This window comes from Melanerpes formicivorus, unplaced genomic scaffold (assembly GCF_026170545.1).
Source record: "Melanerpes formicivorus ecotype bairdi unplaced genomic scaffold, bMelFor1.0.p_v2 SCAF_21, whole genome shotgun sequence".
Taxonomy (NCBI): Eukaryota; Metazoa; Chordata; class Aves; order Piciformes; family Picidae; genus Melanerpes; species Melanerpes formicivorus.
Window position 1 is genome coordinate 3,899,193 of NW_027142373.1, and position 26,042 is coordinate 3,925,234.

General features: G+C 38.8%; 1 protein-coding gene across 3 annotated transcripts in view; it reads left to right on the forward strand.

Moving 5' to 3' along the window:
• The window catches only part of HELZ (helicase with zinc finger), an 86,158-nt gene that overhangs the window by 10,196 nt on the left and 49,920 nt on the right, over window positions 1-26,042 (forward strand). For 2 of the 3 annotated variants that reach the window (XM_068151116.1, XM_068151117.1), the window contains exons 2-11: window positions 7,683-7,910; window positions 9,669-9,705; window positions 13,074-13,198; window positions 16,250-16,306; window positions 17,183-17,231; window positions 17,657-17,732; window positions 20,830-21,028; window positions 21,573-21,680; window positions 22,002-22,299; window positions 25,543-25,810. In XM_068151116.1, coding sequence (XP_068007217.1) covers window positions 7,701-7,910; window positions 9,669-9,705; window positions 13,074-13,198; window positions 16,250-16,306; window positions 17,183-17,231; window positions 17,657-17,732; window positions 20,830-21,028; window positions 21,573-21,680; window positions 22,002-22,299; window positions 25,543-25,810 — 1,427 coding nt within the window. In that variant the 5' untranslated portion in view covers window positions 7,683-7,700. The remainder of the gene's footprint in view (window positions 1-7,682; window positions 7,911-9,668; window positions 9,706-13,073; window positions 13,199-16,249; window positions 16,307-17,182; window positions 17,232-17,656; window positions 17,733-20,829; window positions 21,029-21,572; window positions 21,681-22,001; window positions 22,300-25,542; window positions 25,811-26,042) is intronic. The other variant, XM_068151118.1, reaches the window with a different exon arrangement.

A 26,042-nucleotide genomic window follows, 5' to 3' on the forward strand; every position in this document is an offset into this window, starting at 1 on the left:
TGGCCAGAGATCTCTTATCCTCATAATTTATGGTGCTCTTTGGTTTTGGAACATGGAAGGATAATCTAAGTATTTAATGGTAGGGGACATCATGAACATCTAAGTCCTTTTATTTCCCTTCCCAAAATCAAGCATATCGTGTTCCTTAGAGGCCATGTAGCAGAAGTTCTTGCTGCTGTTATGCTGTATAATAAAACCTTGAAATAAGCTTTCCTCATTCTGTATGCTCCATTTCAGATTTAACATCATTTTTGGAATGTAAATAGGGTCATTTTGCCCGGAGTTGTACAACATTAACCAGAGTAATTCAGTTATTTGAGAAAACTGATTAGATTGTCCTCTCTCAAGGGTGGAGACTTCTGTATTTTTCTGTAAGGTGTGCAGTGCATTTCTGAGCACTATGTATAACCACTATTACTGACTTCATCCATGATTGCAATGAATGAGTCCTGAAGATCTCTGCTATTATTCTTAAAATAAAAACAAAGCAAAAGCTCCTTTCAGATCATTTTTCTCTGCGCCTTGCACATGAAAGATACTTCATCCTTTTTCTCTCTGTTCTCTTAAGTCTTTCACATTGATATGGTGCACTATCATTATCTACTCTCATTTCATTAAATGATTTCTGAGTGTGGGATTATTTATAATATGTATGTCAGGACACTGGGAAAGTGCTGCTTCTTCCTGTGTGTCTCAGTAAGTGGCTTCTGTATTTTGTGCAGCTGTGTTTTATTCCTTCCTGGGGGCTTGAATAAAATGCTTTTTTCTGTCTTAAGGCAAAGATAAGCTTTTCACTATAGGTAAGGAAAACAAAGAGATATTTGATTTTATTTTACTTATCTAAAGGTACTTGAGTTATATTTTTGAGTACTATAAAAACAATTGCATAACATCCAGAGGTACAAGCATGCCTTAAGATGGCATCACTAGAGATGCCAGGGCAACTATATAATACGATTTAACGGTAGATAGATGTATTATTCCATGTTTTGTTTCCCTATATTATTGTAATTTCCTATGTGGACTGACAAATTCACTTTCTTTGCTGGGTCTTGAGAGTTGGACACTGGAGGAGCCCGATGGAGGGCTGCAAAGATGCTGAGGGACCTGGAGTAACTCTGTGAGGAGGAAATGCTGAGATACCTGGAGCTGTTTAGCCTGGAGAACAGCAGCCTGAGAGGGGAATCTGGTCAATAGCTAAAGGGGGGAGGCCAAAAGGATGGGGCTGAGCTCTTTTCAGTGGTGGCCAATGACAGTACAAGGGACAAGGGGCACAAACTAGAACACAGTTGTGGAAATTCAAGTATCTTGTCAGTCTTTTCCTAATAATTTACAGTGAGGAATAACTAGAAGATTCTCCAGTTACAGGGATTGTGTCCATACCAATTATTTTTTTTTCCACTTCCCAAATGCTACTTTTCTGTGTTATGGAAACAATAAAGTTTTGAGGACTTCATATGTGGTTTGCTTACCTCTCCGTTTTGCTGGTAACACATGCCAAAAAATAGTGTCTCTAGTCTAAAAGGTTTGGAAACTGCTTTAGTGAAACCAAGTCCTTGAGCAGTTAAGCTAATGAATGTGGTTTGTGGCTTTTATCATTATGGACAAGAAAAATAAATAAGATTTTTACTGATGAGTGATGCTTTGGTTCAGCGTTGTCTCTCTCAGTGGGTAAATGGCAGCACATGACAGTAACTGATTGAGTAGCTCATGTCTTGGTATCAATAAGAGACTGAATTATAATTTATGCTTTCCCTGCGTGGATTGAAAAAGTCTGTCTGTTATCTGTCTTGTTACACACTTTTCATAAATCTTGCAGCATCTTCAGTCTTCAGACTTCTGTGAAATTCAGTTCTGATTGACTTGAAGTTCAAAAGTTACTGAGTAGGACAGAGCAAAAATAAATCTGGTAGAGCTCTTCTTCCCTCTTCAAAGGAATTGCTGGGAAGTTGTGATAAACCGGCTGTCTTGTCTTGATGTATTACCCACGTTTATTATGTATTTAAAACTTCTGTCCAGTTTGGTGGCCAGCCTTTCCACTTGTGAGAAGAGCTGAAAAATCGCAAAGGGTTAGGAAACTCGGTGTGGTCACCACACGCATTTCCTTAGAGTGCAGAATGAGCTGAATTCCTGCCCTGCTTTCTCTGAGCCTGTGCCAGCTTGACCGCAATAGGCAATGGAACGGCAAAGCCTTCTCCTCTCCTTTCCTGCAGTACAGTGGGCTGTTAACAGGAGGACACAGCTGAATAGCTTTGGCAAGGAATATTTGGGTGCTTATTTCTCACAGCAGAGCTGTTTGAAGGGTTATGGATTGTAATGGGAGGCAGCTGGAGAGGCTCTTCCCCTGCATGTTCCCCATGGCAATGGGACTCATTCATTTGCTTCAGTTTGTGAATCCCAGGATGTGGTTCTTGAAGTATATTCCATTGACAGTAAATTCCTACCAGTCTCACTCTAGGACTGCAAGTTGAACATCTTTGCCTTAGCATAAATCTTTATAAGAGATGTTAATGTCTGGTTAAAATATGCAAATATTTACTGACTTGTCTACTGTTTGTCAGCTTGGCATGCGAGACCTTGGATCTGATCCTTCTGTCTTGGCAGACATTGGGAATTTTGCCAATAACATTAATAGGAACAGCATTGTGCCCTCTAATCTGTTTGTTTATGAAGTACAGGGAGAGTTATCTGGCTAGATGCTTTGCAGTGAATTGAAAAAGCATCTGTTTGAAAATTTTTAGGAACATGTCACATGCTTTAACTTACCATTATCTTAATGTATGGACCCTTTGATTCTATAGAATACATTGGTAAGCTGTGAAGCATGAAAGTGCACAGTCATGAGTTAAAATGCTGTGAAACACTAAAATTTTAGTTCATGATGTTCTCTCCTCCTACACTGATTTTTAGTTTGAAGTTGGACTCATCAGACTGTGGAGTAAATCTTCAAAAGCCTCCTTTGCACCAAGCAGGCGTAGTGTTTACTTGAGAGTGAATGACTGTGTAGATCATGTTGTTTATCACTCTTCCTCCTCAAGTTGTCCCTTCTGCCATTCCCAGCCCCCTCTGCAGTTCTGGAGGGGAAGTGTGCAGTTCTATTTGGAGATTAGGTTTTAGTTACTCTTTTCATGTTTGTTTACAAAATCCCTTTGGAAAGAAGGCAAAATACTCATTAGGAATACTGAGCCTGAAAATCATTAGTTGTAGGGAGAACCCCAAATCCCTCACAGCTCATTGAAATAAACACCAAGGTTTAAGTTGCACCAGTTGGAACTAACCAGATCTTTTAAATGCTGTTTTGTGGAAGCTAAACTGAGCAAAACTTGGCCTTTAAAGAAATGTATAATCAGTAAGTTTTGTTCATCTTAAAGGCCGGAGGTTTTTTTTTTGAGGGCCAAAGTATGATGTCAGGGTAAGAGTTATGGATTAGCCAGGGAAGAAGAGTTGAGCAAATTTCTGTCTGTGCTCTAGTCCAGATCATATTTTACTGTCATATCAGGTGGAACTCACAGGCACTGGGTTTAACTGTTTACTTGAGTGCATAAATGGAGAGCCTTTCTGTAGGCAGCACAGTGCTGCTGTGAGATGATGCAAAGCTAAGAAATTGTTGGGGAAGATCTATACTTTTACAAGAAATTGCTTTGACTTGACCATTGACAGTAAAGGTTCTGTTGATAAAACATTGTGCCTGACTTTCTGAGGTAAGTCCACCTATTTTAGATGTGTAACTTGAGATAATTGGAGTCCACCTGCTGCTTCTTTCTTGAAGTTTTGAAGATGTACTAAACTTTGCCATTAGAATAGTTCCCTCAGCCTGTCCCCATGGAGGAGGTTCTGCAGCACTCTGATCATCTTTGTGGCCCTCCTCTGGACCTGCTCCAACAGTTCCATGTCCCTCTTATGCCAAGGGCACCAGAACTGGATGCAGTACTCCAGATGGTGGGGTCTCATGAAAGCAGAGTAGAGGGCCAGAATCACCTTCCTTGTCCTGCTGGTCACACTTCTGATGCAGCCCAGCACATGGCTACCTTTTGGGATAGCAGTGGCCATTGCTGACTAATGGTGAGCTTTTTGTCAACTGACACCCCCAAGTCCTTTTCTTTGAGACTGTTCTTGAGCCACTCCTAACCCAGCCTATATTTGTGGTTGGGATTGCCCTGACCCAGATCTGGGACTTTCCACTTGGCCATGTTGAACGTCATGAAGTTGGCTTGGTCCCACCTCTTAAGTCCCTCTGGATGACATTTGTTCCCTCCAGCGTGTCAGCTGGATGAAGGTGCATTCAATGCCACTGTCCATGTCACTGACAAAGATGTTATACAGCACTGGTACTACAACAGACAAGATTTTGAGAAAGCCTGGGTGTAATTCACATTCACATAATCTAGTCACAGTGGCTAATTTAGGTACAGCTCCAGGGACCAAAACTAGGAGCATGGGTTTTTTTAAAGAGTCAGCAGGAAGAGCCACATGCCTCTGAGGAACAGTTTCAAGCACTTGGAGTCTGAAGTAGATGGTGCAAATACCCAGTAAATATGTGTGTTTGTCTGTACGTGTGGATATAAATGGAAATGAAATTGGAGAGCCTGACTGTATCATTTTCCATATGTTGTCCACATACTGGTTGTGGTGTTTTTTTTTTTGTTACAATTAGATTTTTTTTTTTTTCTTAAACAAACTACACCACAGCAGCTCCTCATCTATCACAGCGTTATCCCTGCACTGTGACTAGAGTGGCTTTTTTAATTACCCTCTGAAACACTGATGATATGACTCAGTTTAGCCAGTCAGCCAAACAGCTTGATCCTGACTCCTCTTGGCTCCACTTAACTTAATCCACAGGTTTTTGCTTGGGGTCAGTCATGTCCCCTGAAGTGCTCTCTAAATCTTCACGTTGACTGAAGGAATTGCGCTGCCTTTGCAGTGCAGTAGGCTGCTGGTGGGCGTGTAAAATCCAGTTTCCTAATTCAATATTTATCGAAACAGCCAATATAATACAGTAAGTAACACATTACTTTCTTTTTTACACGGTGCCATGTTGGAGAAGAAGGGCTGGATAACAACTTTCAAATGCCTGTCAGTACTGCTGGCTGGGTCATTTAGGATGGGATCTGTGTGTCATCAGTTCTTTGGGGATAAACACACAGAAGCTCTGCTCAGCCTTTTGGTCAAAGGAATTTTGGTTATATGTCAGCCAGGAAATGAGGAAATCAAAAGTACAGCAGTGTTCATGAAATCCTCTCTCTTCCCCCTCCCTCCCCCCCTTTTCTTTTTTTTTTTTTTTCCCAGTCCCTTAAGAGGAAAACAGATTGTACATGAGAAAAACATCAATTAACTGGTGTAGTACTATTGAAGCACAGCCTAGATTTGGAAAATTCACAGTGGCCCAAAATGTAGGCCACAGCCACTCACTCACTTTTCCCTCTCCCAGCAAAAAAATCACTGTAATTTTTAGTTGTAGCTGGAAAGGATCCCTGTATAAACAGCTTAAGAATACCTAACATTTATATAATTGAAAATATGTGCCTAAGTGATACAGCTGAGTGTCTTTGATGTTAATAGAATTAATCCATGAATGGATTTACATTTATGTATGGAAATGCAAAACCTTCTGGCCTGTTTCTATTCTGATTAAAAATAGGGACTGATTTTTAGCAGAAAAGGAAATACCTGGATGAATGAAGTGATATTTTGTAAGGTCACTATTAAGAAAGAGGCATAGAGCAGAGATCTTGATCAGGATAACTACAGAATGTTAATCACAGAAGCACAGAATGTGAGAGTTTGAAAGAGACCTTGAAAAATCATTGAGTCCAACTCTCCATCCAGAGCAGCATCACATAGAGTTGGTCACACAGGAATGCATCCAGGCAGGTTTTGAATATCTCCAGAGAAGGAGACTACAATCTCTTTGGGGGGCCTGCTCCAGGGCTCTGTCACCCTCACAGTAAAAAAGTTTTTCCCTCTGTTGCTGTGGCACCTCCTCTGCTCCAGCTTGTCCCTTGCCCTATCACTGGACATCACTGAGCAGAGCCTGGTTCTGTTCTCCCTTCACATCTTTATAAACATGAATGAGGTCACCCCTCAGTCTCTTCTCCAAGCTAAAGCGCCCCAGCTCCTTCAGCTTTTCCTTAGTGGGGAGATGTTTTAGTCCCTTCAGCATCTTTGTGGCTCTGTGCTGGACTCTTTCAGGCTGTTCCTTGCCCTTGAACTGAAGAGCCCAGAAGTGGACACAGTATTCCACATGTGGCCTCACCAGGTTATAGTGTAGGAGGAGGAGTACTTGTGTGCCTTCATTTTTGGGAAGAGACATTGTTGTACAAGACATTTTTGTATAAATGTTGTAAAAGGGAAGGAGGTTTAAGTCAAAATTGTCTGGAGAAGTCAACATCCCTTTAAGTTTCTATAGTGATACTGAAATCAGATTTCAGGAATTGAAGGGAACACACAGAACACTAGTATAATATAGGAGAAATCTTGTTTACCTTTCTACCATATATTGGCTTGGGCACGTGTTAATGAGAAGAATGGGATAAGGAATAATTTTTCAAGGAAGAAAAATGCATTTATTTCACCTTCAGATTAACTTCTGGAAGTTACTTTACCTTAGGTTGATTGAAAACCTAAAAATATCAAGTATAAAGGAAGATACTTGCAGTGAAATTGTTCTAAAGATGTTTGAGACAATCAAAATAGTTGATGTAGAATCACAAATATTGATAGTGTGCTGCTTGCTAAAGGTGAAAAAGAGAGCTCTTAGATTTTCCTCCTCTCTTCTGTTATCAGAACATATTTTTGTGAAGTCCCTTTTAAAGCACAGCATCTCTAGGGATGTGGATCACATTTAAATATGTCAGTGAAGTGAGAGAATCTAGACACATTATGGATGTGCTTTGCTTTTCTACTGGTGGTTCAGGTTGTGCATAACCATTTGTCTCAGCTGATTGGCAGATAATGTCTGTCTTGTATGCAGATTTTTATCACAACTGTTTCAGGTTTTTTTTTTTTTTTTTCCCCACATAAAAATATTTACTTAAAAATTATTTAAGTAGTCCTGCATAAAGGTGTTGGTGTGACCAGGAGTATCTCAGCTTTCTTGGATATAAATGGGAATAAGCCATGAGAAGGAAGAGATGAATGGTTTTCTATTGACCTCTGGTCCTTTCTCATTCATCCTTGTCCATCCACATTGTGTTTCATCCAGGCAGAGGTAGAAACTCCTTCCCTTGATCATAGGTGAGAAGTGCTTTGAAGGGCACAGTGTGGTGGAGCAAATGGCTGCAGGCTCGGAGAAGGAGCAGTTGGTGGATGAAATGGGTTTCTTCCATAAGATGTATTTCTTCCAAAACAATGATCATGTTGCCAGGGAAGACCCCAGTGCCTCTCTGTAGCAAAGTACTTAAATCCATGCTGACTTTAAAATTAGAAATCACTGCATACATTCTTAAAATCAGTCACAGGCATAAGTATCTTCTTGAGTTAGAATCTAAATCGAGAGTTGGGAGCAATGGAGAGAAGACTGGGAAGAGGTTAGTTAGGAAGTTTGGGATAGGAAGTCAAATGGCATAAAGTGAAGGGATGTGATATGACACCTTGAGATGGGAATGGACGTTGGTTGGCAAGTTGTCACTGCCATTATGCAGCTAACCAACATTTTATCATCCCCTCTGCCCCCACTCTAGGATTTCTGTCCCTGAGTCATGGCAGACAGAAGACCAGAGAAGTCATGTGAACAAGCATGTGAATCTCTTAAGCAGCAGGATTATGAAGTGGCAGTGAAGCATTGCACAGAGGCTCTCCTTTCCCTCAGCCAGTACCCCCCAGCTCACCTCCCGGAGGCATGCCAGGCAGAAATCGACCGCATCAAAATCGAGACTCTTCTGTATAGAATTGCTTCCTTTTTACAACTTGTGAGTGTGACTCTTTAATAGTATTTAGTGAACTGGAAAGAACAATCAATTATCTTGTACCATCAAGATTTAAATAAAATTCAGAGTTTTCCTGTGATTGGCATGTGGTTTGCCACAGAATCCTTCTTGATAAGAATATATGAGGCTTCTGTCTTCTAGTTTTCCCTGATCTATTTATTTTTTGGGATTGGGAACTCCAAGTACTTTGGGTCTGAATCACAAGTCTCTGAAAAAAAAAGCAAAAACACATACTGTAAAAAATCATATATATGTATTTAAATATATATGCCAGGAAGGCAAAATACCTGGTTTCAGAGTAGTATGTTTGTGCAGTTATGCTGAATTGCACACCAAATTACCTTATCTTTAAAGAGCATATTAAGGTTGCCAATCTAAACACTTTCAAAAAACAGAATTAAAAAGTGTCAGGATTCAGATGACTGATTCTTATATAATTTATCTCCATTTGCACAGACCTAATGTTAGTCTTGTAATACTTGATCATATCCTAGTTTTCCATTGCTAGGCTAGAGCATATCTGGTGAAAGATGTTAACTTTTAGGCTCTGGCAGATTTTTATATGAACATCTAGGGCTTTTGTAAAGGTTTGTAAATGCAGGGCAAGAGGCATACCCCTGAATGATAGTTGATACTGTCTCCAAATTTGTGTCCTTCCTTTAAAACATCAGAGACCTACAGTTTCTTAAAGGAAATGACATTACAGCGCTCAGGAATAAACCCACAACTTGCTTAATGAACCTACATTTTTCCTTACCTTTCTGAATCTTCAAGTATTGGATATGAGCAATTTCATCTCAAATAGAAAAAGCTTGGCCAAGTTGTAAGACCTTGCTGGGCGGCTTTAAGATAAATCTTGCCCATCTGATTCAGGGGCAGTTTTAAGCAGTCTTTAAAGAGCTGGACTGAACTCTTCAGTGTGCAAAACAGGAACTGGGAAACTTCTTAATTTAAGATGTGACCTATCTTAGGGCTCCTCAGGGGAGGAGATTCAGAAATAACTAAGGCTGTTTTTTAATGAAAATTGTGTTACTACACACTTGGCTTCTCAGAGTTATTTCCATATACAGGTAGGTGCTTAGCAGCATTTAATCCATTTCTGACCCTGATGCCTCTGAAAATCCTGAGAGGCAGTATCAGGATGTTCATCATAGTGAAATTATTGCAGTAGGTCTTCAGGGCCTTTGGAAACATAGTTGTGATCAAACCCTTCCTAGTAAAAGATACGAATTATATAGATACTTGAAGGCTTACCATTTGAAAAAAAACAAAGAGAGAAAAACAATCTGAATTTTCCTTCTTGTTTTACTAAGCCAAGTAGTTTTTTTAATCACCACTGGCAGGACAGAGTAAAGTAAAATACACATCTGACAAATTTCAACAGCAGCATATTAGTGCAAGTTAAAAAACAATAAAAATTCAAGTGGCTGGGAAAGGAAGTTGGGTTTGTATTTTATCCTGAGTGTTGTGAGCCACTTACAGATTCACATAAAACCTATCCCTTCGCCCATTCGTGTTCCTCTTTTAACATGACAGTTTGCTGAGAATTTGAGGAAAAAGTGTTCCAAGAATGAATTTTATTATATCTGACATGTGACTGATGTTCTTTACACGTTCCACCCAGGAAAAGGCGAGGTAATGGAGTCTAAAAAGTTTAAAGAGACGTGTAATTCAAGCATGTAGTTGTTTGTGCTGACTGGAATAATGCTATTTTTAAACTTTTCATGTTTTACCTTTCAGAAAAAGTATGGGCAAGCAGATGAAGACTGTAGGCATGGTATGCTTATTCTTTTTTTTTTTTTTTTTTTCTTTTCCCCATTATAGTGTTATAAATTGCAGTCAGTTTTCTGGACTATTAAAAACCTGTGCCCAGATTTATTAGTTTACTAACAGTGTGGTTTTTTAGCTAGTTAAAATGATGTGTCTGCTTTACACAACTTTTTCTACTTTTTTTCTGTCCTTTTTTTGTTTTTTCCCCCCCTCAAAAATAAAAGAGAGCTATCTCACTATTTTGTAACTAATTTTCAAATACCAGTACTCAAATGCATGTCTTTGGCACAGTAGTGCTATTTCATATAACAGATATAACAGCTAATTTGATAATTTGTTTGATAACAGCTATAATATAATTTAACAGATACTTTAGTATACAAGTGAGGATGAACTGGTAACATTAGGATTCTTGGGAAGACAGAGGCATCTGCTTGTTCTTGACTTTCTTCCTAGGGACACAGTGGATATTTTGGTTTGTGTTTGGGATTTGATTCAGAGGAAATCCAGATCATGTGCTTGCATTTATTCCTGTTTGCTATAGCTTCTAAATGTACATATATCACTTTGAAGTTGAGCCTTTCCTGTTTCGCTGCCTTCTTCAGTCAGGGTGTTTTTAAAGGAATTAACCAGCCTGCCTAATGTTCTGTTATTCATTTGTAATGCAAGTGATTAAAAACCCACTGAGAACTCTTAGCTGAGTTTAGGAAGCTTTGGAGCAGAGTTTACTGGTTAGATTTGGAAATAAAAGGTGGGTAGATTCCACCTTTCAGTTTTTAGTTCCTTAATTCCTCTTGTATTTAAAAGGAAATTTCCTCAAACCACAGTTTTGCTAAGCTGCTCTGACATTCCATCATTGTGCTAGGAATGATAAACTTTCAGTCCTTCCTTTCTGGTTTTATGGGGAGTTTTAGTAGTTTTATGTAATTTGTTTCTTTTAAATGCATTTGTCTTCACTCAAGTCATAGTCTGGAGAAACTGTGGGGCTCTACAGCCTGCTTATGAAGGTCTACAAAACAAAACTGAGAAAAGTAAACTTGATTTCTGTGGGTGTAGGATTAAAGTTGAACTTAATCAGTATGACTCTTAAAATAGTCTGGGTATTTTTTTTTAAAGCTGCTTCTTTTAACTGGTGATACATGCCAAGGGTGTAATATTCTGACTAACCTCACAGTTGTCTTTCATGATGGCAAATAAAAGTGAGAGGGAGACATATGGAAAGATGAATGATGGCTAAAGGAGGTAGGAGGGAGAATGCTGGTTAATGAATAATATTCTCATTGATGAGAGCTGATGGGTTTGTCTTGAGGTAGATGGGTGACATCTGTGAAACTTTTCTTGGCATATGTGTCAGTTATCAGTATTTCAAAGGAACTGTCAGCCTAACTTTTTCTTCTCTCACTGGATGGGCTTTAGAAGTGGGTGGAATAGGAGCACTGATCTCTAGTTTTATTTATTTTTTATTAAATAGGGAAGACAGCTTTCAAATGTATATTAGTAACAAAGAAGTAGCATCCAGTTTGATGTTAATTTCCTTAATTTGTGCTAGCATGTTCTGCAAATATTTTTCCCGTATCTAAAAGGTCATTTTTGGGCTTATTAATGCTGTATTTATGTATGTATATAAAAGTAGTGTGTGTGTATGTTTGTATACACCCTCCATATTTCTATGAATATATTAATCGTTTGGTTGAGGTTCCCTGTGATGTGCTGTCATCAGTTGTAGCCTAGCATCAGACAGTTTAGAGTATCTGGTTTTATGATCTTGAAAGGCCGCAGCTTTATGTTTGAAATATCCTTAGGAAGAAGCAACCTTAGTATGGGATATCTGATACTCAACCCTTCTTTGATACAAGGTTTTTTTTTTCCACAAAGTTTTATTCAAGCTGTTCTTCTGTCTTTATACAAGACTTGACACGTTGCATACCTATGAGAGTGTTTTATTTTAACCTGAATGATCAGAACCTTTAGGAAGAGCTGGAGAAGTGCACATTCTTTATAGCATACTGGCTGCACTGTTACAAGAAACTTACAATCCAGTCAATTATTTCCCCCAGTCTTTACAAGAAAATACTGGTTCCTGTGTTGGAACTTTTCTGTGCAACTGTATGTTTTAGTTTGGTGATATCACATTTAGTGATATGAAATATCATAATTGGATGTGGAATCGTTGAGGCTAAAATAGCAAACTGTCAGACATGGTACAGCTATTTCTGGCGCTGCTGCTTCTGTTTTGGGAAGTAAGCTCTATTTTTGGACATGTGGTCAGTGTCGTTAGAGGGGTGAATTCAGACTAGTCTTTGAGGCATTTTATAAACAGGCTTTAGTTACCATTGCATTTTGAAGAGATGTCTAGTTCGTTTTACGTGAATGCTTTGTGGGACTATTTTTTTCCTTTAGTCTTTCATGCAATTTCTGTTAACGATGTGAATGTCTGTTGAGTGAAGAGTTTGGATTTATGACTCCCAAAGTTGTGGTGGATGTAAAATTCCTGTTAGCACTAACAGGAGCTGTTTGCATCTGCATGAGTAGCAGTATAAACACAGATGTTTGTGTTGCCTGCAATAACAGTAATATATATTATAATTCCTTCACTTTAAACAACTGTCCAGCCTTCTTTTTGACACCCGAACTTAGCTTACTAGCTTTTTAGTCACTCTGGCATTTAATTTTCTGGACAGGTAATATATATGATTAAGTGTTACTCCTGCTTGTCTGAAGCACGTCTATATGGTGAAATAAATCCTTTCACTGTTGGAAGTGTCAATGGAAGTGTCTGTTTGGCTAGCTATCTGATCCAGTGCTAGAAGGCATTAGGAAAGTTTTCTGTTACATGGAGCCTGTAAATTTCTCGACTCAAACAATCGTTCCTATATCCTGCACTTTATCCAGTGTAAGTGAATAAAAGCCCTTTTAAAGTAGCAGGAATTGACCACAAGGAGGTTTGCTATATTTGGAAACGACAGGGCATGCTTTTTGTGAGCATGAATGGATCTTCCTGAGCATGTTTGTGTTACTGAGAGGTTGTTGGTTGCTATTTTTTCCCCCCCTTTCTGTGAAGAGGAGGTCCTTTGTGTCTGTCAGATATTTCAATTTACCCTTCCCATATTTAAGTTTTGTCTATTTTAGCATGTAAAAATTGCAACCTTTTTTGAGCTGGTGTGCAGCATGTCTTAGATAGTGGGAGTTAGTATTTCAAGTTAATATTAGACAAGAGCAAGTAATACTTTACATCCAAGACTTGTCTTTTCCAGAAGCCATGGATTCAACCCAAGTTTCAAACTTTATTTTCGTGTTAAAGGTGAAGGAAAACTGTGTATACTGTATTTAAATCTATACTGTGGTGAAGCTAATAGTTGCTGATTTGTGTTGCAGTGCTGGGAGAGGGGCTGGCCAAGGGAGATGGATCTTTCCGTGCAGTGCTCTGCTGCATGCATCTTAAAGGGAAGCTGCAAATTGTGTCTAATGTTCTTTCCAAATCACTGATGGGTGAATCACTGGTAAGTGGGTTTGCTGCAATCTCCACAACTGAAAAAAGCAGTTTTGTGTTTCCTTTTTGTTTAATAACAAACCTCTGAACATATGTTTCGCTGGCAGGTTGCAAGAAAAATTACTTGTATGACAAGAACAGAGATAAGTGTATGGGCATACGTATCTCATCAGGATACCTAGGCTGTTGCATTACCAGGGTTTCGGAGTTGCTACAATTTGGGAAAGCTCTGAATCCTCAGAGAATGCAAAATAATTCCAATATTTATGCGATTGACTAAACCAACATAAACCTCAAACTTTTTTGCTTACTTTTAAGAGTTGCACCTGACACCATTTTGTATGTACTTCAGGAAGTTTAGCCATTAAAGCAGAAAAAATATTGACAGGAGTTCTAAATAGCTGGCCCATGACAAATTTTAAGACAGCATGAAAAGCTTTTCAGGAAGAAAACAAAAGCTTTGCATTTCCAAAGATAAAGGTTAGAGTTCAAAGCTTCTATTTTACCCTTGACCTGTCAAAACTTGTACAGATGCTTTTAACTCCATACATGTAAGTTGTTCTGACTCTTATGTGACTCCTCATCTGGGGAAAATAAGGAACATACCTAAGTCTCCAAAGGATACTGTTCTTTTTATTTCTGTGATCATGCAGTTCATCACCATGAAATGCTGGTGATGATAAATCCAGAAGTATGGTTATTGCACAGGCAAGAGCAGCTCAGGTTAGACCATGAGGAAAATATAAGTGACATCAGAAACTGTTGTAGGAGAGTCTATTACCTTGAAATTGGATCATGTCTCCTATATCTTGGTGCTTAACTTAATCAGTAGGTTGGTTTTGAGAGGGAGTTTTGTTTGTCTGTCTGGTATATATCCTGAATTCCCTTCCCCCCTGCCATTGGCTATTTTTACATAAAGAAAAGGGCTTTTTCTTTGTTTAGCTGGTGTTTTCTAATGAAAAAAAAAAAAGTTTCATTGAAAAATTCCTGGTGAGGTAGAAAGGAAACTGGCCTTCAGGAAAAACCAGTTAAATAATCAAAAGCTCCTTATTGCGGGAAATATACAGTGCCCTTGTTTTGAGCTGCTGTTCTGCACATAAAGGTAGCTTCAGATGTAATTCCAGAGTGTTGTCCCAAAGCAGACTTTGAGGGGTTTTTAGCAAGCTTTGGGTTGCTAGAGGCAGTTGTTTTCACTGGCAGTATTAAAATCAGCAACTGATTTACTGACTTGTGCCACTGTCTGAGAGAAGAAATGAAACAAAGTTCTGAAATGCATTTATCGAAGAGTTGGAATCTATCCAGTTTCCTCCCCAGTGACTTGAGAGAATGTTTCTTGGTAACATTTTGATCCTGTAATATATTTAAACTCAACAGGTTCAATGTGCAACCTTCTGCTGAAGAAGTGAAAAATCTTCCCCCCCCCCCTTAAGTGTGAGAATTGTGAGTGTGTAAGTTTTCAACAGAGAGAGCAATTTCTGCTGCTTAGTAGCATAGTCAAAATGTGGAGAGGGCTAACAAATGTAGTTGCACTTAAATCATTTTTCTGAGAGAGGATTGAAATAAAACCCACAGATGCATGGTCCTTTAATTGAAGTTTTGAATTACATTAGTGTGAAATTGTTACCCTTAGCTACATACTTTGGGTAAGTTCAGTTTTGTAAGTTTTTAACTTCAGATGTGTTGAATGTGCAGATATTTTCAGTTACATGGCTAATCTTTGCTTTTGAGTGAAAACTCCAAAAATTGTGGTCTACATCAGCACATAAAGACATAGGAAACTGTAGAAGTTAGTAATCTGTAAGGCAGATCCTTAAGAAGAAATGAATCTGTCACTGGCACAGAGTGAAAGTTTATGATGTGAATTTCTTTAGAGCCAAAGTGTTTCAGTAACCATAGCATATGGCTCATGCATAGTGATTTTCATTAGCAGCTTCCAAAGTGCACCATGAAGACAGTCACTATCACTGTCCCCATTTTGCGGATGGGAAACTGAGGCATGGAGAAGTGAAGGGAATTGCCTGAGGTCACCCATCAGGCCAGTAGCCAAGCTGATACTAGAGCATAGACCTTCTGAGTCCTTATCCATTGGGCTATTCTGCATCCATGGCTACTGTGCATGTTCATCAATTCATAGAATAGTTTAGGTTGGAAGGGACCTTAAAGATCATCTGTTTCCAACCCCCTTGTCATGGGTAGGGACATGTCCCACTAGCCCAGGTTGCTCAAGGCCTCATCCAACCTGGCTTTGAACACCTCCAGGGAGGGGGCATCCACAACCTCTGTGGGCAACCTGTTCCAGTGTCTCACCACCCCCACTGTAAAGAGTTTCTTCCAAATGTCCAGTCTAAATCTGCTCTTCTCAAGCTTAAAGCCATTGGCTCTTGTCCTGTCACTACAAGCCCTTGTAAAAAGTCCCTTCCTGGCTTTCCTGTTGACCCCCTGCAGGTACTGGAAGGCTGTTTATGAGGCCTCCTTTAGGAAGAAGCCTTTTTTCCTCCAGGCTGAACAGCCTCTACCCATAAGGCAGGTTCTCCAGTTCTTTGATCATCTTCATGGCCCTCCTCTGGACCCACTTGAGCAGTTCCATGCCCCTCTTATGTTGCAGGCCCCAGAACTGGATGCAGTACTCCAGGTAGGGTCTTGTGAGAGCAGAGGGGTGGAATCACCTCCCTCATCCTGCTGGTCACATAGCTTTTGATACAGGAGATGGAGCAGTCAGTAGGTATTGTAGATGTTAATACTGGCTTTGAGTGGGAGCTAAACTTCATGAGAAATTTTTCCTCTTAATGTGTTCTGCATGCTCTTCTGCCTTGTTCTATATCCATACTTGCTTTATAAGTCCAGTGTTGGTTTTGGCCAGTATAGAATTCTTTTTTTCACCACAATGTTTGCTCGTCATTGTGTAATACGACATTAAAATTGTGCATTGTAAGTTAAACTCATTTTTCCTTCTTGCCCTTCTCCTTGGTGGTGTTGTGGGGAGGAAATGAACTCATTTGCTGTGGGGTAATGCATGTGAAGTTTGATGTGTTTGACATACTCATATTCTTTCTCCCCCCAGAACGGGATGGTAACTAAAGATCTGACACGACTGAAAACACTTCTTGCTGAAACAGAGGTAATAATGAGCATGTTATTGGGAAAATAATGAGCAGTACCTGGAGCAGCTGAAAGGCTTGTTTGGTGTGTCCCAGGAGATCCAGCTCATTGTGAACATACTGGTTCAAACATTATTGTTTCCATTGGTCTGTTGGTCTTTATCACCTCCCTATTCAGGAGCCTTTCATCACAATCTTCTATGACATATGAGAAAGTAGAGATAGATACAGCTAGGTTCGTAACTCTGGAAGTAGCAAGGAAAAGGAATTCAAAGTGGTCAGATCTGTATTATTTATTTATTATACTTTTCTCTATTGGGAATGATTCTGGAGTAAGAGGCATTACTTAAGAAATTGATTAATGAATATAAATGCCCACTTTTTATGTCACTTTTTTTTTCAAACTAGTTGTCATATCTATGGATTAAATTGCCACTTCTTGTTTTGCATTTGTTTGCTTGGGGATTATGTGGTTGGTTTTTTTTTGTTTGGTTTTATTTTTTTTTAATCCATTGTCATTGACTTGGGATTTATTTTAAGTGTCATTTCAAAGTTGAAACACATCCTAATATAGTTGAGACTTTGGGCTTTTATAAAACTTCATTGCAATCCACATTAGAACAAGGTGGAATCTGGTCTGGTTAAAAACCCCTAAAATTTTCTTCTGTCATTGAGTGGACTCACTGTGCTTGTCAGAATTCCTTTTATCAGCAGCTGCAAGCCAGTTGTTAGCTTAATAGGAAATTCGTGTTTGAGTGGAAGTGATTTCAGACTTCTAATTAACATTTCTGTATTGGTCTAAACCACGTTTTGACAGTGAAGAAGCCAAAGCAGTTCTTGTTGATGAAAATGTCTCGTACTCCTTTCTAACTATGTTTTCTGAAATGTAATTGTAGGCAGCTGGCAAAGTACCATCAGGATATCATGTAGAAGATTTAGAAGAAGGTATGAAACTCTGTTCTAAAGCTACTTCATTTTGCAGTGAAAAGACTTGGATTCTCCTGAATGTTCAGCACTGCATGGTAGTCATAAAGCAAAAAAAAAAGGGCTTGACTGTTGTGATGGGCCCTGGGTATTGAGGTAAAATTACCTCATCACTGATTAAATTTAGAGGCAGAAGCTTTTCTTTATTGGTCAAAGTGCTGTATCAGAGCTTGCTCCATTCTGCAATTGATTGAAACTTGCCTTTTTAACCTTTAGATCTTTGTTGTAAATGAATAAGCAATTGAAAATTAATTTTTTTGTGGATAATTCTGCTTGTGTACAAATACATTTTGGGTTGATGTTTAGAGATATGGTTCCCTGGACAGTTACTGACTCAGACAAACTTGGTGATTAGAAACATAACTGAGGTTTTGACTGCTCTGCAGGGTCCCGGGATGGCTGGCAGTTCCGCCCTCCACCTAGGGGAGTCACAAGCAGTGAGGAATATACACTATGTAAAAGGTAAAATGATTGCTTTATATCAACATTCTCCAAGGGATCATGACATTTCCTCCTTTATTTAGCTGCTGACAGAATGGTTAGGAGGTCAGGAAAATGAAGGTACTTGTTAGAACCGGTGTGGGTTTGTTCACAGGTTTTTGGAAGGGTCATTCTATCCAGAAGCACTTCAGTTTAGATCCATTTTCATAAGAGTGGTTTGAGGACTGCTTTTCTAGTGACGAGGCAACATTTGTCTTTTTCTCCTACCTTTCCTAATTTGTGTAAGTTCAGAGCAGTGAAAAGTTCTCACAGACTGTTAGCAAAGTGAAGCACAGTGAGGTGTGCACATCTCGCTATTTCCACTTTGTGTAAGCTCAACTACACAGAGGTGAATTGCCTTGCTGAAGATCCAATGGCTTGTACTGAAATTTCTCCACCTTGTATTTTTCACTTCTCCAGTCAAAGTTGCCTGCAGTTTGTGGTCTTAATCGTTGCTATTTACACAAAACTAAATTAATATATTTGGAGAGGAAGCATCGTTCTGCACTGGATTCAGTAACTGATGCAAATGTATTCTTTTAAAAACATGAGCAGGAATCTGACCTGCTTTTTAAATGACATGATTGGCTTGCTGAATTTGGGCCACTGATTTTCGGTTACATCTATAGCACGTTCCCAACCATTGCTCTGAAACATTTTTCCACTAGAGCTGTAATTAGCTTTATGCACATTATTAACCCACACAGTGAGAAGGATGTGCATCACTCAGCAAACCCATATGAACAGCAGTATTCTGACCATGGACTAAAGATTTTAGTTAGTTTTGAGGAGGCAGTTACAGGTACTGAATATGAATTTTTGTAGCTGAGGTTTGTTTTTCCCCTGTGTACTGTAAAGCAGTAGGAGTACAGCATATTTATTCTAGATAATGAAGCTATAGAATTGCAGGAGATATTAAGGAAGTGAAAATGGGGGGGGGAGGGGAATCTGTTAAAAATATGAAGAATGAGGACTTGGAAAACTGGCATAATGATGACAAATTTTAAAGTAATATGTTTGCCTATTAAATAATGAAAAGGAAAACCACTTAATTTGAAATCTGCTATCTAGCTAATAAGAACAAGTCAACAATTTTTTACGCTTGCGCTCCATTTACTCTGGGCCATGAAAATTGTAATTGTACTTTAGCCTTCCAATGCAATGGTGAATTGGAAAACTGACAAGAGAAATATTGATATTGACTGCCAAGACAAATATTTTCATTCAAAATGTATTAGGGAACATAGCTTGAGAAATTCTTTAGTAACATCCTGACATTTATCATGGTAGTTTTATTTACAGTTAGGGCATAAAACCCTTTAAATAATTAAACTTTTATTAAAGGAAAAGTTGATGCTAAATCAAATGATAACCACTGATAAAAGTATGGCCTAGATATACAGGTACTTTTGCTGCAAGGTTTTCATGTCATAGGTGTTTTGTTTTGTTACACAGCTCAAAGTTCACAATTCTAGTTCCTGTTACATCATGTAATACATTTATCATGTAAAGTTTATTCACTCCCTGAGCCTCTCCTTCTGCCTTCATCAGTGCTGTGGGCTCCTGATTTGTATTAATTTAGTCTTGGTGCATCCTGTCTTTTTTACAGTAACTCAGCACTGTTTGAATTGATTCTTAATATAAGTATGTACATAGATATCCACATGAAATTCAAATGTAATTATGTTTACAGAGTTTCTATAAACTCAATATCCTGACAGAGATCAGCCTGCTTGACTTCATTTATAATAAATGTGATGCTTACATTCACTCTTTATAATCTTCTTATGCAAACCAACCAAACCAACCAGCCTCATGGCCCAGTGTTTGTGTATTCAATACTTGCTTAGTACCTTCAGAACTCACCCTGCCCATTTTATTCCTCATTTTGTCATCTGTTTTTCAAGTCTTTCAGTTCTGAAGAATGATGAAGGTGCAGCTACTGCCTTGTGTTTTATAATTTTAATACAAATTTAATTATGAAAATAGCTCCCACGTTACACAGGCATTTGTCCAGACTTGCAATAAAATGTGAGAACTAAAATCATATAGAGGCCTTAGGAATATCAGCACATGCCATTGAGTGAGAAATGTAGTTTGGTAACAACTCCGTAACCTCTGCAAACCCAGAAGCCTTCACAAAAGGAGGTGATTAAACCCTCCCTTGGAGTGACAATTTCTGTGTAGGTGTATTTCGCAGAAAGAGCCATGTGATGTCACTGTTGCTCCAGGAGAAACTTTGAATGAGTATTTATCAGCTAATAATGTAACTGCTGGAGGAAGTTGTGCTATATTTTCCCTTGGCTCCTGATTTACAGCGTTTTATTCATATTAATACAGGGCCCAGTCATTTCAGGGATTGTCCATGATCTCATTGTGTTAATTGCTGTACAAGCACTTGATTCTTTTTTCTTTGAAGCTGGAAATTTCTTAAAACGACCTCTGTCCCCCTCTGTTTCCAAGAAATTCAATATAATTTCTGGATTTTGCAGTAAGAGAGGCTGCTGCTTCTCTTAATTAATGCTGTGTACATTTCTGTATCTCCATATCACTTCGTGTGGACTAAACTGCCTTCTCAGCCTAGAGAAGATCAGTATGGAGAACACAAGACTCCAGGGGCACCTTAGAGCTCTCCTCCAATACCTGAAGGAAGGCTGGAGAGAGACTTTTCATAAGGGCATCTAGCAATAGGACAAGGAGGATTGGTTTGAAGCTGAGGAAAAGTAAGTTTAGGAAGAAGTTCTTCAGTATGAGAGTGGTGAAACTCTGGAATAGGAGTCCCTCTGCCCAAGGAGGTTCTGGATGCCCCCTCCCTGGGGGGTGTTCGAGGTCAGATTGGAGGAGTCCTTGAGCAGCCAAGTCTAGTTGAGAGATATCGCTGCCCATGGTGGGGAGGTGGCAGTAGGTGATCTCTAAGGTCCATTCCAGCCTAAGCCATTCTAGGATTCTATGATGATTCAGTGAGTTTTGTGAGAGAGACTTAAAGACTGCCCTTCTGACTTTAGATTTTGATACATTTCATTTTTATAATCAGAGATGGAAAAGTTCAAGGCATCATCAGTTTTCCTATTTTCTGCAGATTTCTAGAGCAAGGGATCTGCAGGTACGGTGCACAGTGTACTTCAGCACATTCCCAGGAAGAGCTAACAGAGTGGCAGAAACGATACGCGTCCCGCCTGATCAGATTGAAACAGCAGAAAGAAAACAAGCAATGTTCAGGCAGTTACATGGAAACCTTGATTGAGAAATGGATGAATTCATTATCTCCTGAGAAAGTGGTAAGGAAAATACACATCTTCCCTATCTGCTCATATTCAAAGCTAACAGGCAAGCCTGCTTTTGGCCCTTACTATCAGAGTTGAGTTTGTGGACTTTCTGCCAAGTGCATTAATGAGACGAAAGCCTGATCCTAGTTTCCTGGTGTCTCTTGTAGTCTCATTGAGATGTCACGGAGATCTTTTTTTTTGCAGTAGCATTCTTTGGGCCTTATTATATCAGATTCTTCTTTCCAAATGAAATCATATTCTACTGTAAACATTTACAATTAATCTGGATTTTGCAAATCAAGTCCTGCAGTTAATTGTCCTTAAATGGTTCTGTTCTTCCCTTGCACTGTATGATCTGGTAGATTTGGCTTGCTTGTCTCTCTCAATTAGTGCATATTTTTATTAATTCCTATGCAGGACTTGCATCAATCCTGCACAGCCAAGGAAACCATTCTTTCCACTTCCTGTTTAAAAAAAATGCTACGTTTTCCTGAGTGTTTTCACTTTGATGCTGCCTGTAGAAGTTTAATGTTCTCTTCTTTTTCTTTTAATCTAGCTTAGTGAATGTGTAGAAGGAGTGAGAGTAGAACATAACCCTGAGCTGTCGGTAACTGTCACCACCAAAAAATCTCATCAGACATGGACATTTGCTCTCACCTGTAAGGTAGGACTACTTACCTTTTGAAAGTCAGTCAATAATAACTGGAAGGAGGGCCATAACCTTTTGTGATTAAGGTTTCAATTACATAATTCTGCTTAAAATAGAAACACTTCCTAGCACCACCCCTTCTCTCTTTCTATTTTCCCGGCAGCTCTGGTGATTTTGTATCAACTGCCTGGATTTCTGGAAAGCAGGCAGGACTTGTCCCTGCTCTGAGAAGCTGAGAGTTGGTAGATGCTCTCATTCGCTGATTGCAAATAAAGATAATCCTGAAGTATTTTCAGTCTTCCAACAGTCATTTCAACCTTTGCATTTTTTTCCTAGCCTGCAAGAATGCTGTATCGAGTGGCATTGCTTTATGATGCCCATCGTCCACATTTTAGTATCGTTGCAATATCTGCTGGAGACAGCACTACCCAGGTATCACAAGAAGTTCCAGAAAACTGTCAGGAATGGATAGGAGGCAAAATGGTCCAGAATGGAATAGATCATTATATTTACAAAGTCAGCATAGCCTTCAACACAGAAATCTTTGGAACTTTTCGCCAAACTGTTGTGTTTGACTTTGGATTGGAACCAGTCCTCATGAAACGAGTAATGATTGATGCTGCTTCAACTGAAGGTAATGTATTAGCAATTTTTTTGTGGAATGCTGGAAATCTTTCATGCCATCTCTTTCCTTTTCACATTTCTGGGCAGAACAACATCTGTTTTAAGAGCTAGTGAATGTCTTTTACTGTATTTTACGGTCATCATATATGTAAGTAGAAGCCTCAGAGAGTCCGAATACTGCAGATGACTGGAGTATGATTCTGTGTTGGAATGTGGCTTCTAAATCTTGTCAGAATGCTGGAGATTTCTAATTTAGTGTGTATTTGAAGACAGCACTGGCAGTTAAATATGGTTTTATAATGATATTGATGAAAACATTGTGTGTAGAAGACAGTCAGTAGAGAGATGAAGTGTTTCTGTATAAGAATGTACTGGGAATTTATTAATTAAAATGGACTGAGAAGCTGTTTAGGTTTGGTTTTGTTTTGTGTTGGTTTTGGGGTTTGGGGGATCTTTTTTTGGTCTTTTTTTTTCCTCCCCTTGCAATTTCTGACTAGGGTTGTCAGGCAAGAGGCAAAGTTTAGGTTTGTAAGTGAATAAATTGCTGTTGACACAAGTTTTGAAAACTTACAGAAAATGTAACTATGTTTGTGTATGTTCAAGTTAAAAAACCCCAATAATTGCAAGTTAGAAGGGTTGTAATCTGTTTGTGAAACTGATCTGTGCCTCCCAGTTCAAACCTGAAATCACTTCATTGTCAGAAAGATGTCAACAAATTGAAAAATGTTCAAGGAAGGGCAAAAAAAGAAGGAAGCCTTTTGATTTATGGTTGAAAGAGAGCTAAATATAGGTCAGTGTGTCACTTGGCAGCAAGCAAGGGGGTGGGACAGGCTATGGTAATTTTTGATGAAAACTTGAGAGATACAAACACCAAAGGAACAATTGTAGCACTGGAATGTAAACAGGAAGAAGAAAAAGGAAAAACAAGGAAAAAAGCTGAAACTATGAAGCGTTTTTCTACTCCTGGCCTTTATTATCATTTAATAGGTTAACATTTATAATATTAACAAAAGAAAAACATGTATAGCAAATGCCAAAGATCATGAACTGATCTTTCCAGATGACCCAAGTGCTTGTAGCCAAGAGCAGGAAGACTGGACACGTTGTGTAACGTCTCTTAAAGCAGAGACTTGCATTCTTGCATTGCCGATTAGAAACTATGCTTACAAGCAAGGCTGTGGTCTTTTCAGGAGCTATTACGTGATCTCTGTGTAACACTGTGAGTAATCATAGCTGGCAGGCTTCCAATACATTCAGTTTGTGGAGAACAGGGATCGTTTTATTATAACCTGTTTTAAGATCAAGAGAACCAAGTGATAACTTACCTGCAAAGCCAGAGGCACTGCCAAACCCATCTATGGTCTGTGTCCTTGTTGGCTTAAACTAGCTCCAAAACGAGACAAGGGATAGTCAATTCAAGTCCACGTGGAAGTGATGAAGCTGAGAGAGCTTTCTCTAGCATTAGTTACTGAAATTTCCTTTTTACATACTGTTGTCCATGTGCAGAAGGATATTGAAGTCTTCAGGCAGGTTGTAACTAATACTTACTTCAAATACAGAGTGGTTGGTGCTTTACGGGTAAATGTAAGTACAAGATTCTAGGCTTTTTGCTCAGGTAATCTAAGAAGTGTGTAAACAGGCAAGTGAAATGGATTGCTGTGTTATATGTGTGTTCAATTCCATGTTTCTTCTTGGAAGATGTGAATTGGGATTTCAGCGAAGTACTTTTCAGACAGAAAGATGCCCAAGGCCTCTGCATTTGCATGTAATTCAGGGCCTTGTCTGGATATCTAGGCAAGAAAGGAAGGTCAACATTAAAATATGATAATGGAGGAGAGTCAGTTCTGCATTTTGAAATTTTTATTTCCTAGGAAAAAAGAATTAGGAGAAGTTTTCTGTGCTCTGAGAATGTACAGAATACTTTTAAAGAAAGGGTCACTATGCACAATCTATACCAGGAACTGTTTCTGTTGGGCTTCCAGTGGAAGCTTTTCTGGTATGGGGAATTAAATGTCTCTCTGGCAGACAAGGCTTCAGTCCCACTACGATTACTGAACTTTTGTGATCTGAGGTATGCTTAGTACCAAAGAAAGCTTCATTTATGGTGAGATGATTCAACCACAAAACCCACACCGATACGGACTTTTATTTTTTGCTGTACAACTTTAGCTACTAATATGGTTCAGGCTTGAGGTGGATATTTAAGTGAGAACACATGAAATTAACAACCAAGATAAGCTACATTCCTGTAGTCCTAGTCAAGATGAGCTGAAATTCCTTGTGCTGAAAAACTGTTTTCTTTTTATTTAGAACAGAGACAGGCAGGATGATGCTAGGTATTCCATTTGAATTGGAAAATGCCTTTTTTGCACAGTTCTCAGCGTTGGTGTGATATCCTGGATACCTGTCTTAAACCTTACTCAGAGAAGCTAGGAGATCTTAATGTATTACTTCTATAAATGCCAAATATTTTCAGCTCTGCAATTTAACTGCAGTTGTGTTAACTGATGCACTGTTGTCAAAATGGTTTTGTGGTCTTAATGGATATATTTTGGGTGGCAGTAGGCTGTGCTTGAATCTTCTATTTCTCATTTAAGCTGTATGGTCTCTGAAATTAGGTTACACTGAGAAATTAATTTCCTTCTAATTTTCTAACTCTATGTCATGTTAGGATCCATTTCCCAGGTTTTAGCTAGGAAACTAACTTTAGCTATATAATGTAGCTGTCTGAAGAACACTTGTTATGGTTCTGTAGAGTTTTTAAAAAGGATTTCACAGTGTGGCAAATGGGATGATTTCTTACCAGCTAGTTTATCAACTTGGTTTTATTACCTTCTAAATTTTCTGGTAAATATTGGAAGGTTCTTCACTGCTATGTGTCTTTGAAATCAGGTAATGTTGCAGCTAGGCTTTGAAAGCAGATTGCAATGCCAAGTCCTTCAGAAGTGGCTTGTGATTGTCAAAGTGCTTTGTCTGTATTCATTCTATTTGCTATCTAGAGAGTATTTTACTGTCTGGTATTGTGAGCCTGCATGCTCTCTCTGTCCACCTGAAAAGTAGGGATGGTAAGTACTGACAATGGACTTACGAAAGCTCTTGTAAGCAGAGAAAACTCTTACCTATGTTTAGTTCATTATCTCTAATGGGATTATTTTTAGCAGTGGTTTGGTTTGGTTTTGTTTTGTTTTAGTACAAAGCAAGCACATACAGAATTTGAACTTATTTCCTTTCCTTATTATGTATTTATCTGCAGATCTTGAATACCTGATGCACGCACGGCAACAGCTACTAACCACAGCTAAGCGTTGGGATTCTACTTCTAAGACTATTGTAGAATTTGAGCCTAATGAAACTACTGAATTGGAGAAGAGCCTTCTTACCAGATACCAAATCCCTCTGTCTGCTGACCAGCTATTTACACAATCTGTCCTGGACAAATCATTGACCAAGACCAACTATCAGTCACGGCTACATGACCTCCTTTATATTGAGGAAATAGCACAGTATAAGGAAGTTAGCAAGTAAGTGATACCTTTATAAAAATAGTTCTTAGCTATTTCTTGTTGTCCTGTCAAAATGAGGGTAGCAACTCTTCATGAAACCTACCTACTTGTTGAAGATACTAAGTCTTCCTGTTTCTTGGAAATGAGTTTGAATGAGAGTATGGCTATAGTAACTTTCGATAAATCTCAGAAGCTCTTAACAAGAGTAATTTACTGAAAACTTAATTAAAACAAATGGGATGTGTCAGGC